The sequence below is a fragment of the Cricetulus griseus genome, chromosome 3 (genome assembly GCF_003668045.3).
Source record: "Cricetulus griseus strain 17A/GY chromosome 3, alternate assembly CriGri-PICRH-1.0, whole genome shotgun sequence".
NCBI classification, from domain to species: Eukaryota; Metazoa; Chordata; class Mammalia; order Rodentia; family Cricetidae; genus Cricetulus; species Cricetulus griseus.
Window position 1 is genome coordinate 125033526 of NC_048596.1, and position 12175 is coordinate 125045700.

Sequence of the window (12175 nt, forward strand, 5' to 3'; positions counted from 1 at the left end):
ACCCACAGGCAGTGAGTGGCTAGTAGCTGAACCTCTGTACTCTAAACACCAGCCCACCTGAGAGATTGCAGGACTGGGAACCCATGTTTGGCTCCTTGTCAGAACTTTTCTTAGCTTTCTCCAGCTCTATGTTTGGATATTTGAGGCCCTACATTGGGCTCCTTATGGAGATGGACTTCCTTTTCTGCCACCAGCCTTAAATAATGAAATGGAGACTTTGTATTAATTACGAAAGCATGACTTTTAACTTAGGCTTTTCTCAACTAGCTCTTATAACTTAAATTAACCCATTTATGTTAATCTACATTCTGTCATGTGGCATTACCTCTCTTTCATCCTACACCTCTGTTTCCTCTCCATCTGGCTGGTGACTCCATCCTCCTCCTCCTTCCCAGAGTCCTCTCTGTCCCCAGAAGTCCCACCTAACACTTTCTAGCAATTGGCCATTCAGTTTTTTTTTTTTTAAATACCAATCACAGCAATATATTTTCACACAGTATACAAATATCCCACAATATTTAGCTCAAGTCCTGAAGTGCTTGTGTAACTTGCATGAAGCTCTGGGATCAGTCTGTAGCACTGTATATCCTAGCTGTGGCAGTGCAAGCTAGTAATCCCAGCACTGGACAGGAGAAGGTAGCAGAATAAGAAGCTTCATGCCACCCTTCCTTAGATAGACAGTTCAAAGCAAGCATGGATTACAGGAGACCCTCTATCAAAGAGAAAAGACTTAAATACATATAGATCTGAAAGCCAGGCCTGATGGAATACAGCTAAAAATGTCCATCACCAGGAGAATGGGAAGATGAGAAAAGAAAGTCACACCTTTGAAGCCAGACTTGCTTACACTGTGAGACCACGTGTTAAAAACAGCAAGACAGTTTGTCCTAGTTTCCATATTTTAAAAAATTGCTGAGAGATTTTTTTTTGTCCTGAGGTCAATGCTAACATTAGCTCTGGATAACCAAGTTATTCTATTGAGGAGCCTGTAGGATATATTTATAAGCTTGTATCGCAAACTCTCTGAGCCTAGGTTAACCTAGTACTTTAAAGAAATGGGCTATGCAGTATGATGTCTTCACTTCCTTAGTAACTGGGCCACAGCCTTGATCCATGAAACAAATGATGGACTGTGATTTTTGATTCAAGGTGAACAGACCTGTGTGTAGTACTTGAAAAGACAAATATAGTTCACTCATCTTTTTAGAGAAAATAAATAACTTTTAAGCTAATGACTTGAAAGAGTGGCAGAAAGCCTCTTTTCTTTTTCTTCCCCCCTCCTGGACAAGGCTGAATAAATGGTAAGATCAACTGGTTCCCTAGCGACAATGGAGGCCTCAGCAGAGTTCAGTACTGCATGTTCTCATCTGTCCAGGGGCTTATCAAATTCATGGATAAAGTTCAATAATAATGCAAATGTGTCTCATAGACTATACAAAGATAATAAAGTGTACAGTGCATTCATGGAAAGGTATTTGAGAACTGAAGCGTTTTTCAGCCAGAATTGTCCATTAAGAGCACTTCCCTTACACTTGAGAGAGCTCAGTGATGAAAAGTAGGGAGCACTCTTGCATGCTCAACTCACAGTGCTCAAGAGAGTCTCAGTATAATTGTGAGATGGTGTAACACAAGAGGTCAATTTCATATATCTATGTAAGAAACCACTAATGGTGCTTGCTTTGGCAGCACATATACTAAAATTGGAAGAAACCAGTAATGGATAGCCTCTGTATAACACACGGACAGAGATTCAACACCTATTCCCGAGTCCTCTCTCATACACATCTACTTTTCTGTTAATTAAGCTTTCCTTTCACCAACTTAATTACTCCCCTTGTTTGAAAAAATCAAGTAGATGAGATGTGTGTATCTCCCTATGCCTTATCCTAGTATGCCAACCCAGTGATTGGCACTAGGTTGGCCCATGAATCGTATTCTAAAACAGAAGACGTAGGAACTTAGGGGCATTTTCTTTGCCAGAGTGATCATTCTATGCCTAGATCAGTCCAGGACAATAATAAGTAGTTGAATGATGAAGTATGGACATTACTGTGGTGTGCTTGCCCTCTTTCTGTAGTACAGTCCTATGTTTGTGCTGAGCTGTATGTTTGGAGGAGAATCTGGGACTTCTCCTGAGGAGGCAGACCTGGAATTATAATCTTCACCCAGTTTTGGCATCTACTTGTCCTTCAACATTCTCACCAAGAATTTTACTTCATTCTTGAGAGTTTTGAGCATATTTTGTCATAAACACAAGCCACAGGGCCATAAAAGGTCCCCAACTTTGTGTCATATTGAATCATCTCCAAGTGTACCTGTCAGAGGAATTTCAAAGACAACATGGTTTTGAGCAAGAAATGAAAGTTGTTATCCATCTTGCCTTATTTGATGAATAGGTGAGTCAGGGCCAGTGTCATGACCTGATGCAGATCTAGTATCCTGAAGTGCATTTAATTCCATCCCACTGCTGCTTTCCAGGGAGTACACTCTGCCTTCCCCACGGATTATTGAAGTTCTCCTCAACCTTAGCAAAGTTGGCATCATAGCAGTGTGGTGACTTTTGACACTTACCATTCAATGTCACCACTATGTGGACAGAACCCTAGTAACATAGGATCTGCAGGTGCAAACTGTGTCTTTCTTTTGTGCCTTCTTCCTCTTCCTCCACTGCAGAATTCCAGATGTAGGGGGTAGTGTGTGCCATCTGTGTCAGAGAGGACCTTGCTGGATCAGGGATGGACACTTTGTCTGCTGGTTCCTTGGCTGTGCCATTAGGAGGAGCTCTTAGCACATCTAACATGTGGACATGAACACCCATTACTTTGCTGTCACCCTCTGTTCACTCATTAGGCAGTGATGCACTCTTCCCACATGCTAAATCACATGCCTGAATAAACCTATGCAGTTCAATGATGTATTTATTGATGATGACAATCAATGCATGCATTTTTTCCCCTTGATTTTTACGGTTATTGTTTCCATTTAAACATTTTTATTATGGATATATATATATATATATATATATATATATATATATATATATATAGAGAGAGAGAGAGAGAGAGAGAGAGAGAGAGGTGATAGTTGGTTCTCCCACAGTGGCCACGGGCCCACTGTGAATCTTCCCATTCTCATGATCATTTTTTAGAGTTAAATTAAAACCTAAATGACCATACCTGGTGTATATTTTATATTCAATAGATGATTTTTTCAATTCTTTATTACATTTACTTTATTAGTGTGTAGCTGACTTATGAAAAATGTCAAACTCTGTCTTCTTAACCTATTGTTTATAACCTGCCTTAATTTTAGATAATCCTGGAATTATTAAGCATTCCAATCACCTTTGGCTTTTCAGTCACTTTTAAAAATCTACAGTGATCACTTTAGGATGCTTTATTCTTGTTATTTCTGTTCCTGTTATCTGCTTAAAAAATGGGGGAAAAAGTTTCACAGCAAGGAAGTTCTTATGCTAAGCTGTCCGACATCTGCATTTTACATTTTGATAATCTGGATAATAATTTTATCTATATAAAACACATTTGTGAGCTCATCAAATTTTTTTATATATAAAAACACACCGGCACACACACACACACACACACACACACACACACCTGTTGACTAAAAGCATCACATTGAAACCTCACAGAATACACTAGAAATCTTTCAGTCGTATGTTGTAATACTGATTTTTGAAGCATTTCTGTAATTTTACTTTGTTGCGTTTAGGGTTTTTTCTTTCTTTCTTTTTTAAATCCACTTCTATCAAAAGAGCAGGCCTGTACTTATTGTTCACTGGGAATTTTAACCCACATGGCCATTTTATGGTTTATTTTCACTGTCTGTCTCTGGGAGCTGTATCCATAGCAATACTTCTCCTCCTAAGGATGCCCTATTTTCAGGGGGATGACTATAATTGGAATTTCTAGAAGCTTCGTTGTAGTGATTGAATGCTTTTAATTTTCATGAGATCCTCCTGGACAGCTGAGCCCAAATCCAGGACTTTTGAAAAACACATTACAAACTATATAAATCTGCCTTTGGCAGCCTGTCCATTTCAACTGTCTGCCAAAGAATGTGGACTCAAGTGGAAGTAAAGTTCGGGAGGATATAGAAGATTTGCCAATTGTAACTTAATGGTGCCATAAGTGCCAGTGAATCCTGCCCTTGCATGCCATCCAATGATTTAGCATTAAGTCCCTTTGGTTTTAGAGACAGAGTTCACAGCACATCCTAATTTATTTCAGTAGGTTCTTCTTCTGAGTGAGCCTGTATGGTGTCCTGATAACATAGTGGGGGTAGGAATTGGTTCCAATCCTCAGCAACGGATGTTTGTAGTATTATTTTACTGGTAAGGTTAGTGTAAGACTCACTGAAGAACACCCAACACTGTCCTAGAGAGGTGATGTGTTAAGTGAGATGCAGCGGCTGAGAAGGACCTGGCATGGCAGAAAAGAGTGCCTAGAATTTCCTAACTCCAAGCCTGCAGAGCTCTGTCCAGCCTGGGAAAGATCAAGAGAGACTAGAAATGAGATCCTGTAGGAGAATTTTGTGGGAGAATGAGGCTAGTGTCTGTGGTGGAACCAGATCAACTGAAAGTCAGACAAAGAAAATTGGAAAACTAAGGAGAGAGAAGTGGTGTGATTCCATATAGACTAACAAAGATGTATTCTGGATTCTGTGAGGAGAGTGACTTCTGCTGAGGGGCAAGGTGAGTTTAGAGGATACTGGTATGTTTTGAAAGTTGGGTGAAACATGGGAGTGAAATTAAAAGGAAAAATGACTTCTGCCATAGTCATAGGATCTAAGGATGCAATACCTCTTTGTATATAATGTGTAGACTTTATAAATCTATGCACACATATTCTCCCACACACATTAACTAACCTCTATCTTGTTAATGGCTGCTATAATGGGGATTGTGTGTAAATGGTGGCAGAGTTGTCTCTATTCAAACAGATGAAGCTACACAGGCATAAATACATATATTATTAATACTCATTGGACCCATTAGTTAGGGTACACCAACTGTATGTGTATGTTCACAAACACCTTCCTGATGAATCTGTCCACAACTCCTCAGGAAAGACCCACTTGTTTCTACTGCAAAGTCCCTTTCTCCAAAGAGACTCCTTGCAGGTGGAAGTTTGGTTAGCTTTGTGTATGCATGTCCTGGCCAGTGCTAGGAATTAAGGAGATGTTCAGGAAATAGCTTTCAAATGATTTATACTGTACTGAGCGGTTGTGTGTGTCAACTTGACACAAGCTAGACTCATCAGAGGAAGGAACCTCAGTTGAGGAAATGCCTTGATGAGATCCTGCTGTAAGGAATTTTCTTAGTTAGTCTTTGATGTAGGCGGGCCCAGCTCATGACGGGTGGTGCTATCCCTGGGCTTGTGGTCCAGGGTTCTATAAGAAGGTGGGCTGATCAAGCCATGATGAGCAAGCCAGTAAGTAATACCCCTCCATGACCTCTGCATCAGCTCCTGTTTCTGGGATCCTGTCTTCTTTGAGTTCCTGTCCTGACTTCCTTTGGTGATGAACAGCAATGCTGAAATGTAAGCCAAATAAACTGCTTCCTCTCCAACTTGCTTTTTGCTCATGATATTTCATTGGAACAACAGAAACCCTAACTAAGACAGATGCTATTCCCAAAATATCAATATCTTATTTTCTATAGTATCCAAATAAAGGTAAGCTAGTGAAATACAAAGTTCCTACATACTATTTAAGAAATAGAAACAAATTTTAAATCAGTACCCTCAAAGAATTATTGAGTGATACTTCATCATGAAAATGAGCCACTAACATCATGACTATGCCATAGTCATGTAAATCTGCTTATACTGGAGGTAGGTTAGAAGCTTGACAGCAAAATAGGGTATGGTAAAATGTTCTTGAGGCTGTCTGAATTTCAGTTGGCCTGCCATTATTCTCTTAGTATCATTGGGAAAGCTTTGAATGGCCCATTTTTATGAGAGACCATTGTCGTTGGTAAAAATATTCATCATTAAAATCTTAGAGAACCCTCCCCTCTGAAACCTTGTAAGAGAAAGAAACTAATGTACAAAGTGTCCACAAATTACTCTATAATCACAGTCTTGTCTTTGTTTCCTCTTCTCGCTGCCTGTTTATACTGTAATATTAATAAATGCAGCATTTTAATGAGCTTTGACTGAATTATCTTCAGAGAGTTGGTGCAGTAGGCTCCTTGGAGACACATAACTGAAGTTCCTGAGTTCTGGAGAGGAGCGTGCTCCTCATTAGCTAAGACAGCTAGGCACAAGGCTGCTCAGGAGAGCTGGGCACAGCTCAAGCCCACCTGTGCCTCTGCAGGACTGTAGTGCCTCTGCCCTGCTGTGTACCAACCCCAGGGCTTTCATTAAAAGTGTCAGGTGCTTTCCCCAGAGCCAGTGCTGATGGCATGTCATGCTGCTGTCCCTAGAGGAGCAGTGCTGACACCTACTAATAGTCTGACAAACGGTTAAGTAGCTGTTCCAGCTCAGGTTGAGGAGGGGGTGTGCTGCTGCACCTGAGCCTGTCAAGCAGGGACGGTGTCTTCCTCACCATCAGTGATGAAGCCTGTCTTCCCACCCCAGTAGGCTCCTCTTACACTTTTATAGAAGACTTGATGAGGGGAACCCGACCACAAGTCAGCAAAATTGAATGTTAGTGGATTTCTGTGTTAGTAGTGGCATTTTGCTTGCCCCTTCTGTGTTTGGTCTGACTTGCGCGACATTCTTAGAGAACAGGTCAAAGCCACTTTCATTCATAAAAGCCTAAAGGCCAGAGTTGATAGCAGAAGTAGGCACAGTCAGGGTTTAGGGGCAAGAATAGCTACTGGGTTCAGAATCCTGGTGAAGCAAAGGCCAATCTGAGCTTTGCTCAGGGAGAAGGGTGTCTATTTGCATGAGTACTTTTGGTTGATAATATATATATATATATTGGTTGATAATAATATATATATACATTACTTTAACAGGTTTATGATAACAACATCGTAGAGTGTGGTTTTATAGTATGTGTGCCCATTGTGTCATAATTAAATCTAGCATATGTCTATAATTTCATACATCCAGCATATCTTTGGATATTAAGATCCAAAATCCTTTTCCTCTATCTCCTTTTAAACATCCAATACACTATTATTAACCGTGGTCACCATACTATATAAGAGAACACCAACATTAGTCCCTCAGTCTAACCTTAACCTTGTGTTTGTGTACAAATATTTCCCTATCACCCCTCCCTTCTCCTTCTCTAGCACCTTGTAACCACTCTTTCACTATGCTTCTTCCTTATTTTTTGAGATCTCTTTTTATTTTTATGTGTATTTGTGTTTTCCTGCACGCATGTCTTTGCACCATTTGCTTGCCTGGTACCTGTGGAGGCCAGGAGATGGTATCACTTCTGAAACCAGAGAGGTTGCAAGCTGCCATTTGGGTGCTGGAAATTGATCCAGAGGTTTTCACAAGAGTGAAATGATCTTAACTGATAAACCAGCTCTCCAGCCCCAACTCTACTTCATGATTCTATCTATACTGTATATAAATAAGATCTTGCAGGATTTATTTTTCTGATATTGAATTACATAATATATTGCCCTACAGGTTCATTTGTGTTGCTGCAAATGACATGATTTAATCCTCTAAATGGTTTAATTGTCCTTATGGCTGGATATTATTCTGTTGTCTATATGTACCACATATTTTCTTTTCTTCCTATGCTTGCCCGCTGGTAAACACCTATGTTGTCTGCATTTTGGCTATTGTGAGGAATGTTGCAATGGACACAATACTACAGAGGCTGAAACCATTTCCATTGGATGGATCTATCTATCTATCTATCTATCTATCTATCTGTCTGTCTGTGTGTGTGTGTGTGTGTGTGTGTGTGTGTGTGTAGCTTTGAAAGGAACCCTGTTCTTCCATAATGTCTTACTGATTGTTCCACTAACATATAAGACTTCCTTTCTTTCAGATATTTCTGGTATTTGTCATTTTTGTCTTTGTTTCGGTTTTCTTGAGGTACTAAGAATCATGAGCAGGGTCTTGTATGTGCTAAATGCTTTCTCACTCAATACATTCAGCCCTATTTTTACCTGTTTGATGACAGAATTCTACCTGTGGTGAGATGATATATTATTGTGGCTTTGATTAGAATTTTCCTGAATATGGGTAATATTGAATATTTCTTCACATTTGTTGCTTGTATGCTTTTAGAGATCTTTTGCCTAGTTTTAGTTGAGTTATTTTATCTTATTTTGCTAGTGAGTTTCTTTTAAAGACATGCAGGGAATTGAGGACCCTTCCACATGGAGATCTGGTGCACCCTCCTGTGAGGTCTGTGGTCATTGACTTTCAGACTGAAAATTCCAGTGCTCATCAATCTGGATTCCTTGATAAGTTAGACTGAACACTCATGGGCTTTCCCCACTTCCTGAATTCTCAAATGTGGATCTGGAAAGCTTAGCAAGAGAGCCCTCCCCTCTTTTTGTCTCCCTTCTCATGGATTTATTGTGAAAGCACACAGCTTTGGTTCAATTTGCAGTGTCCCTTTTGAGAGTCATTGGTCTTTGATGCCTGTCTGTGTTCCCTTTCCAGGGAAGAGTGATCCTTTCTGCCTTTTGGAGTTGGGCAACGACCGACTTCAGACACACACCATTTACAAAAGCCTCAACCCTGAGTGGAACAAAGTTTTTACATTGTAAGTGTGTCATGCTCTGGGACCGAAGGAGCAGCTTTAACTTAGAGAGCAATTATCCCTGATGTGTGTGGGACAGGCTGGGGGCTCTTGAGGGGAACTTTTCCACACAGTTTTATGTGCAAAGAGCGAATTTTATTGTTCTTTTTTCCCAAACCCTTTTATCCTTTCATTTTATAGTATGGCTTAATAATAGAAGAGACCATTTGGAACTGTAAGGGACTGCTTGGAGACATTTATAAAGTAGATCTTTTAGTGACTAAATTAATCTGTGGGTAGATGGATGTTTCTAGATGTCCAGACTAATTTATTTCTGGGTTAAGGAAAGTTACAAATGGAGTCCTGTCTTAAATTCTGAGCACTTGCCTGTTATGATACTATGTTACCTGATGAAGATTTGTATTCTGTTAGAAACTTCTGGAAAATGCAGATTATCTGTGAATCCTTAAAGACTCCCAATGGCTCCCGATATTCCCTTCTGTCAGAGTGGCCAGCTTCTTTGGAATGCCCTGTGTGTTTCATCAAACTTGGGCATTTAGGAAGCTGCATATATTTAGTTTCCTAGTTTGCCTTCGATTTAACTCTTAAGCGGAGACCCCTGTTGGACTTGGGTGAGTTGATGATGCCTTACCCCTTCAAAACTGACTGCTTAGTCTGCACTTACAAGTAGAAAGAGTCAGATTTGCCTCCATTGCAACTGATGGTATTCACAGAAAGTCCCTCTAAGGTCTAGCAGAAGTGAGTCAGCTGAAGACACATCAGACAACTGCCAGATAGACATAAGGGTTTTTGACAATAGCCATGACTCTATTTACTATTGTCAGTGGTGCCTGGTTTCTGTTCAATATAAAGAAAAGGTGTTTCTAAAGCTGAACTTGGGGTGTTTTGTGCTGTATGTTTCAATTAGAAAAAGCTGTCTGGGTACCTCATCAAACAATGAATTTATCACATTTTCTTTTTAAGAAATATGTTTAAATTATTTATTTGCTAATTTTATGTTCATATGTAAGCATTTGTGTAAGAATGTATGTCTGTGTGAGCTTATATTCACCACATGTGCATTCAGAAGACCACAGAGGCAAGAAAAGGGTGTTGGATCCCTTGGAACTGTGGTTACAGGTAGGAGTGAGCTACAGCGTGCGTGCTGAGAACTGAACCTGGTCCTCTGCAAGAGCAGTAAGTGCTTTTAAACACAAGCCAGATCTTCAGTCCCTCCCATTTTTCTTCATTAATTTCAAAGGTAACTTTTGCTTTTCCCATTGCAGAATGACTTTGCCATCCCTTTCCTTTCTCCTGTGATTTCTCTTTTTTTTTTCTTCTGTTATCCTGTTTCTTTAACAGTATCACTCTTGAGTGCACACGTGTGTAGAAAATGCCACAGGAACAAAGTTGACTCCTTTCATCATGAGCATATCTGAATCTTCCATGATGGAAGGTTTGGGAATACAGTCAGTTTGATTTAATTTTTGGAGTTTAATTAAATGGTAGTTTTATACTCCGAGGACACACAGACTTAATTAGTGCAAGTGTTTTCAGATCTTCATGGAGCGGACGTCACCCGTGTGTTTTTGTGTATAATACCTGATATTTCCTCTTTCAGCCCTATTAAAGATATCCATGATGTTCTGGAAGTGACAGTGTTTGATGAGGATGGAGATAAAGCCCCGGATTTTCTTGGAAAAGTTGCCATCCCCTTGCTGTCTGTAAGTCCTCTCCATTAATCAACATTTGTAAGTCAGAGTTTCTGTGGTCTAGAGTAATTTTCATCTTTGTCAACTTTGGAGCAACAGTGGAAAGTAGTATTTATTATTTATATTCTAGATACAAGGGAACATAGCCCTTTCTGTGTCAGTCTAATATTTCTTTAATCAAACCGACACTTGGGCCAATCTTTCAATACACTCTCAGATGTCATTCTACCTCAAGATGGCACTTTCTGTCTGGTTTCAAGGAATCCTGCTCTCTGGTCAGATTTTCCACTGATGAGTGAGGAAAACCCATTGATTTCTTTTTACTTCCTCCCTGTCTGTCTTGTTAAAGATTAATTTGTAGTGACTGCATTTTTTCTTGGTTCTCTTAAAGACCCTTTCCCCAAAGTTCTGTCCATTATATCAGCTTTCAGACTTAAAATATTTTGTGGAAGAGAATAAGGATTTTTCTTAGAAAATCAAGAGTGGTTCAATAATCTAGTGAAGGTCAGTGAAGAAGAAAAGTAGAACAGAAAAAAAAGACAATGAAAAAATATACTTATAAAATACAATAGAGAAAGCATATTAGAATCCCTTCACAAGAGTTAAGAGGGAAAAGGTGGCCAATCAGTTGCCCTTTTATTTATTTATTATACAATATCTACCTTTTCCCTTTTGACGGAGTATTAATATGTGTCAAATGAACTTGTTAGAGGCATGCATTTCAATTTTCCTTCCAGCCATTCACAGAATTGTTTGTGCAGTCATTATGGGTTCACCAAAACATGAGAGTTGATTTCTTCCCTCACACTTCTCTGTTTTTCCAAAGCTATTTGTACAGTGTCATGAGTTGTGCACTCTAATCTAAACGACAAGCTTCCTCTTGCTCCCATAATGTTTGCAGGGAGGGGAACACTGTACCTCTTAATATCTTTTCATCTGCTTTTGATCGCTTGGTTAATTTCTCCCCAAGTTCTCATATCCCTGATGCTCCTCCAAGAGAATGCAGGCAGCAGCTGCTGGCTGCTGCAGCAGGGCCCCCGCCAAATGCTCTGAGCCCTCCATGGCAGGCGGCAGTGCTCATAGAGAGGAGATGGCAATTTGGGATTTCCTCCCACTTTTTTTTTTATTGCAGCTTTTGTCAGATATTCCTGGAAGAATACATGTAGCAGGAATATGGGACACACTTTAAAAGAAGTCTAAAGAGAGATGGTAGAAAGCCAAAAATTCCATCCTTTACAATTCAGTGTGTATGTATGTGAGCAGAGTGGTCTCCTCCCTGTCCCTCTCTCCGTCTCTCCCCTGTCTCCTTCCGTCTTCCTCTTCTTCCCTCCCTTTCCTTTTATATTTTTTAATGGATTAATTTTCAGTGTATTTTACCTATTGACATGAGAATACACTTGGATAATTTAGAAACTTTTGTTCTTTTTTCTTTGTTGATAAAACTTTTGTATATTTGTTTATATAACCCCCTGCCGCCATGCTATGACCTACTGGCTTTGCTTACTGACTTCAGTCCCCCAATCCTTCTTTTCTTTGTCCCTTCTTCCCTCCTGCCTCAGCAGATCTAGCCCACGACGTCCAGCTGCATCAGGACTACCCAGTCCTAAGGCTGTTGACATTTGGAATCAGAACACTTGTATGTTAGATGAAGGTTTCCCCTGTATTTTGAGGTGCCCAGCATATTCCTGGCTTTTCTCGGTGACAGTAGCACAAAATATAGGGTGTTTCCCCTGCTGTTGTAAAAACTAAAGATGTCCCTAGACGGTGACAAAGATACT

The 12175-nt window shown here is 39.9% G+C and overlaps 1 protein-coding gene across 2 annotated transcripts in view; it reads left to right on the forward strand.

Moving 5' to 3' along the window:
• Mctp2 (multiple C2 and transmembrane domain containing 2) overlaps positions 1-12175 on the forward strand; it is a 188059-nt gene that overhangs the window by 76465 nt on the left and 99419 nt on the right. For both annotated transcript variants that reach the window (XM_035441380.1, XM_035441381.1), the window contains exons 12-13: positions 8607-8709; positions 10307-10409. In XM_035441380.1, the coding sequence (XP_035297271.1) occupies positions 8607-8709; positions 10307-10409 (206 nt within the window). The remainder of the gene's footprint in view (positions 1-8606; positions 8710-10306; positions 10410-12175) is intronic.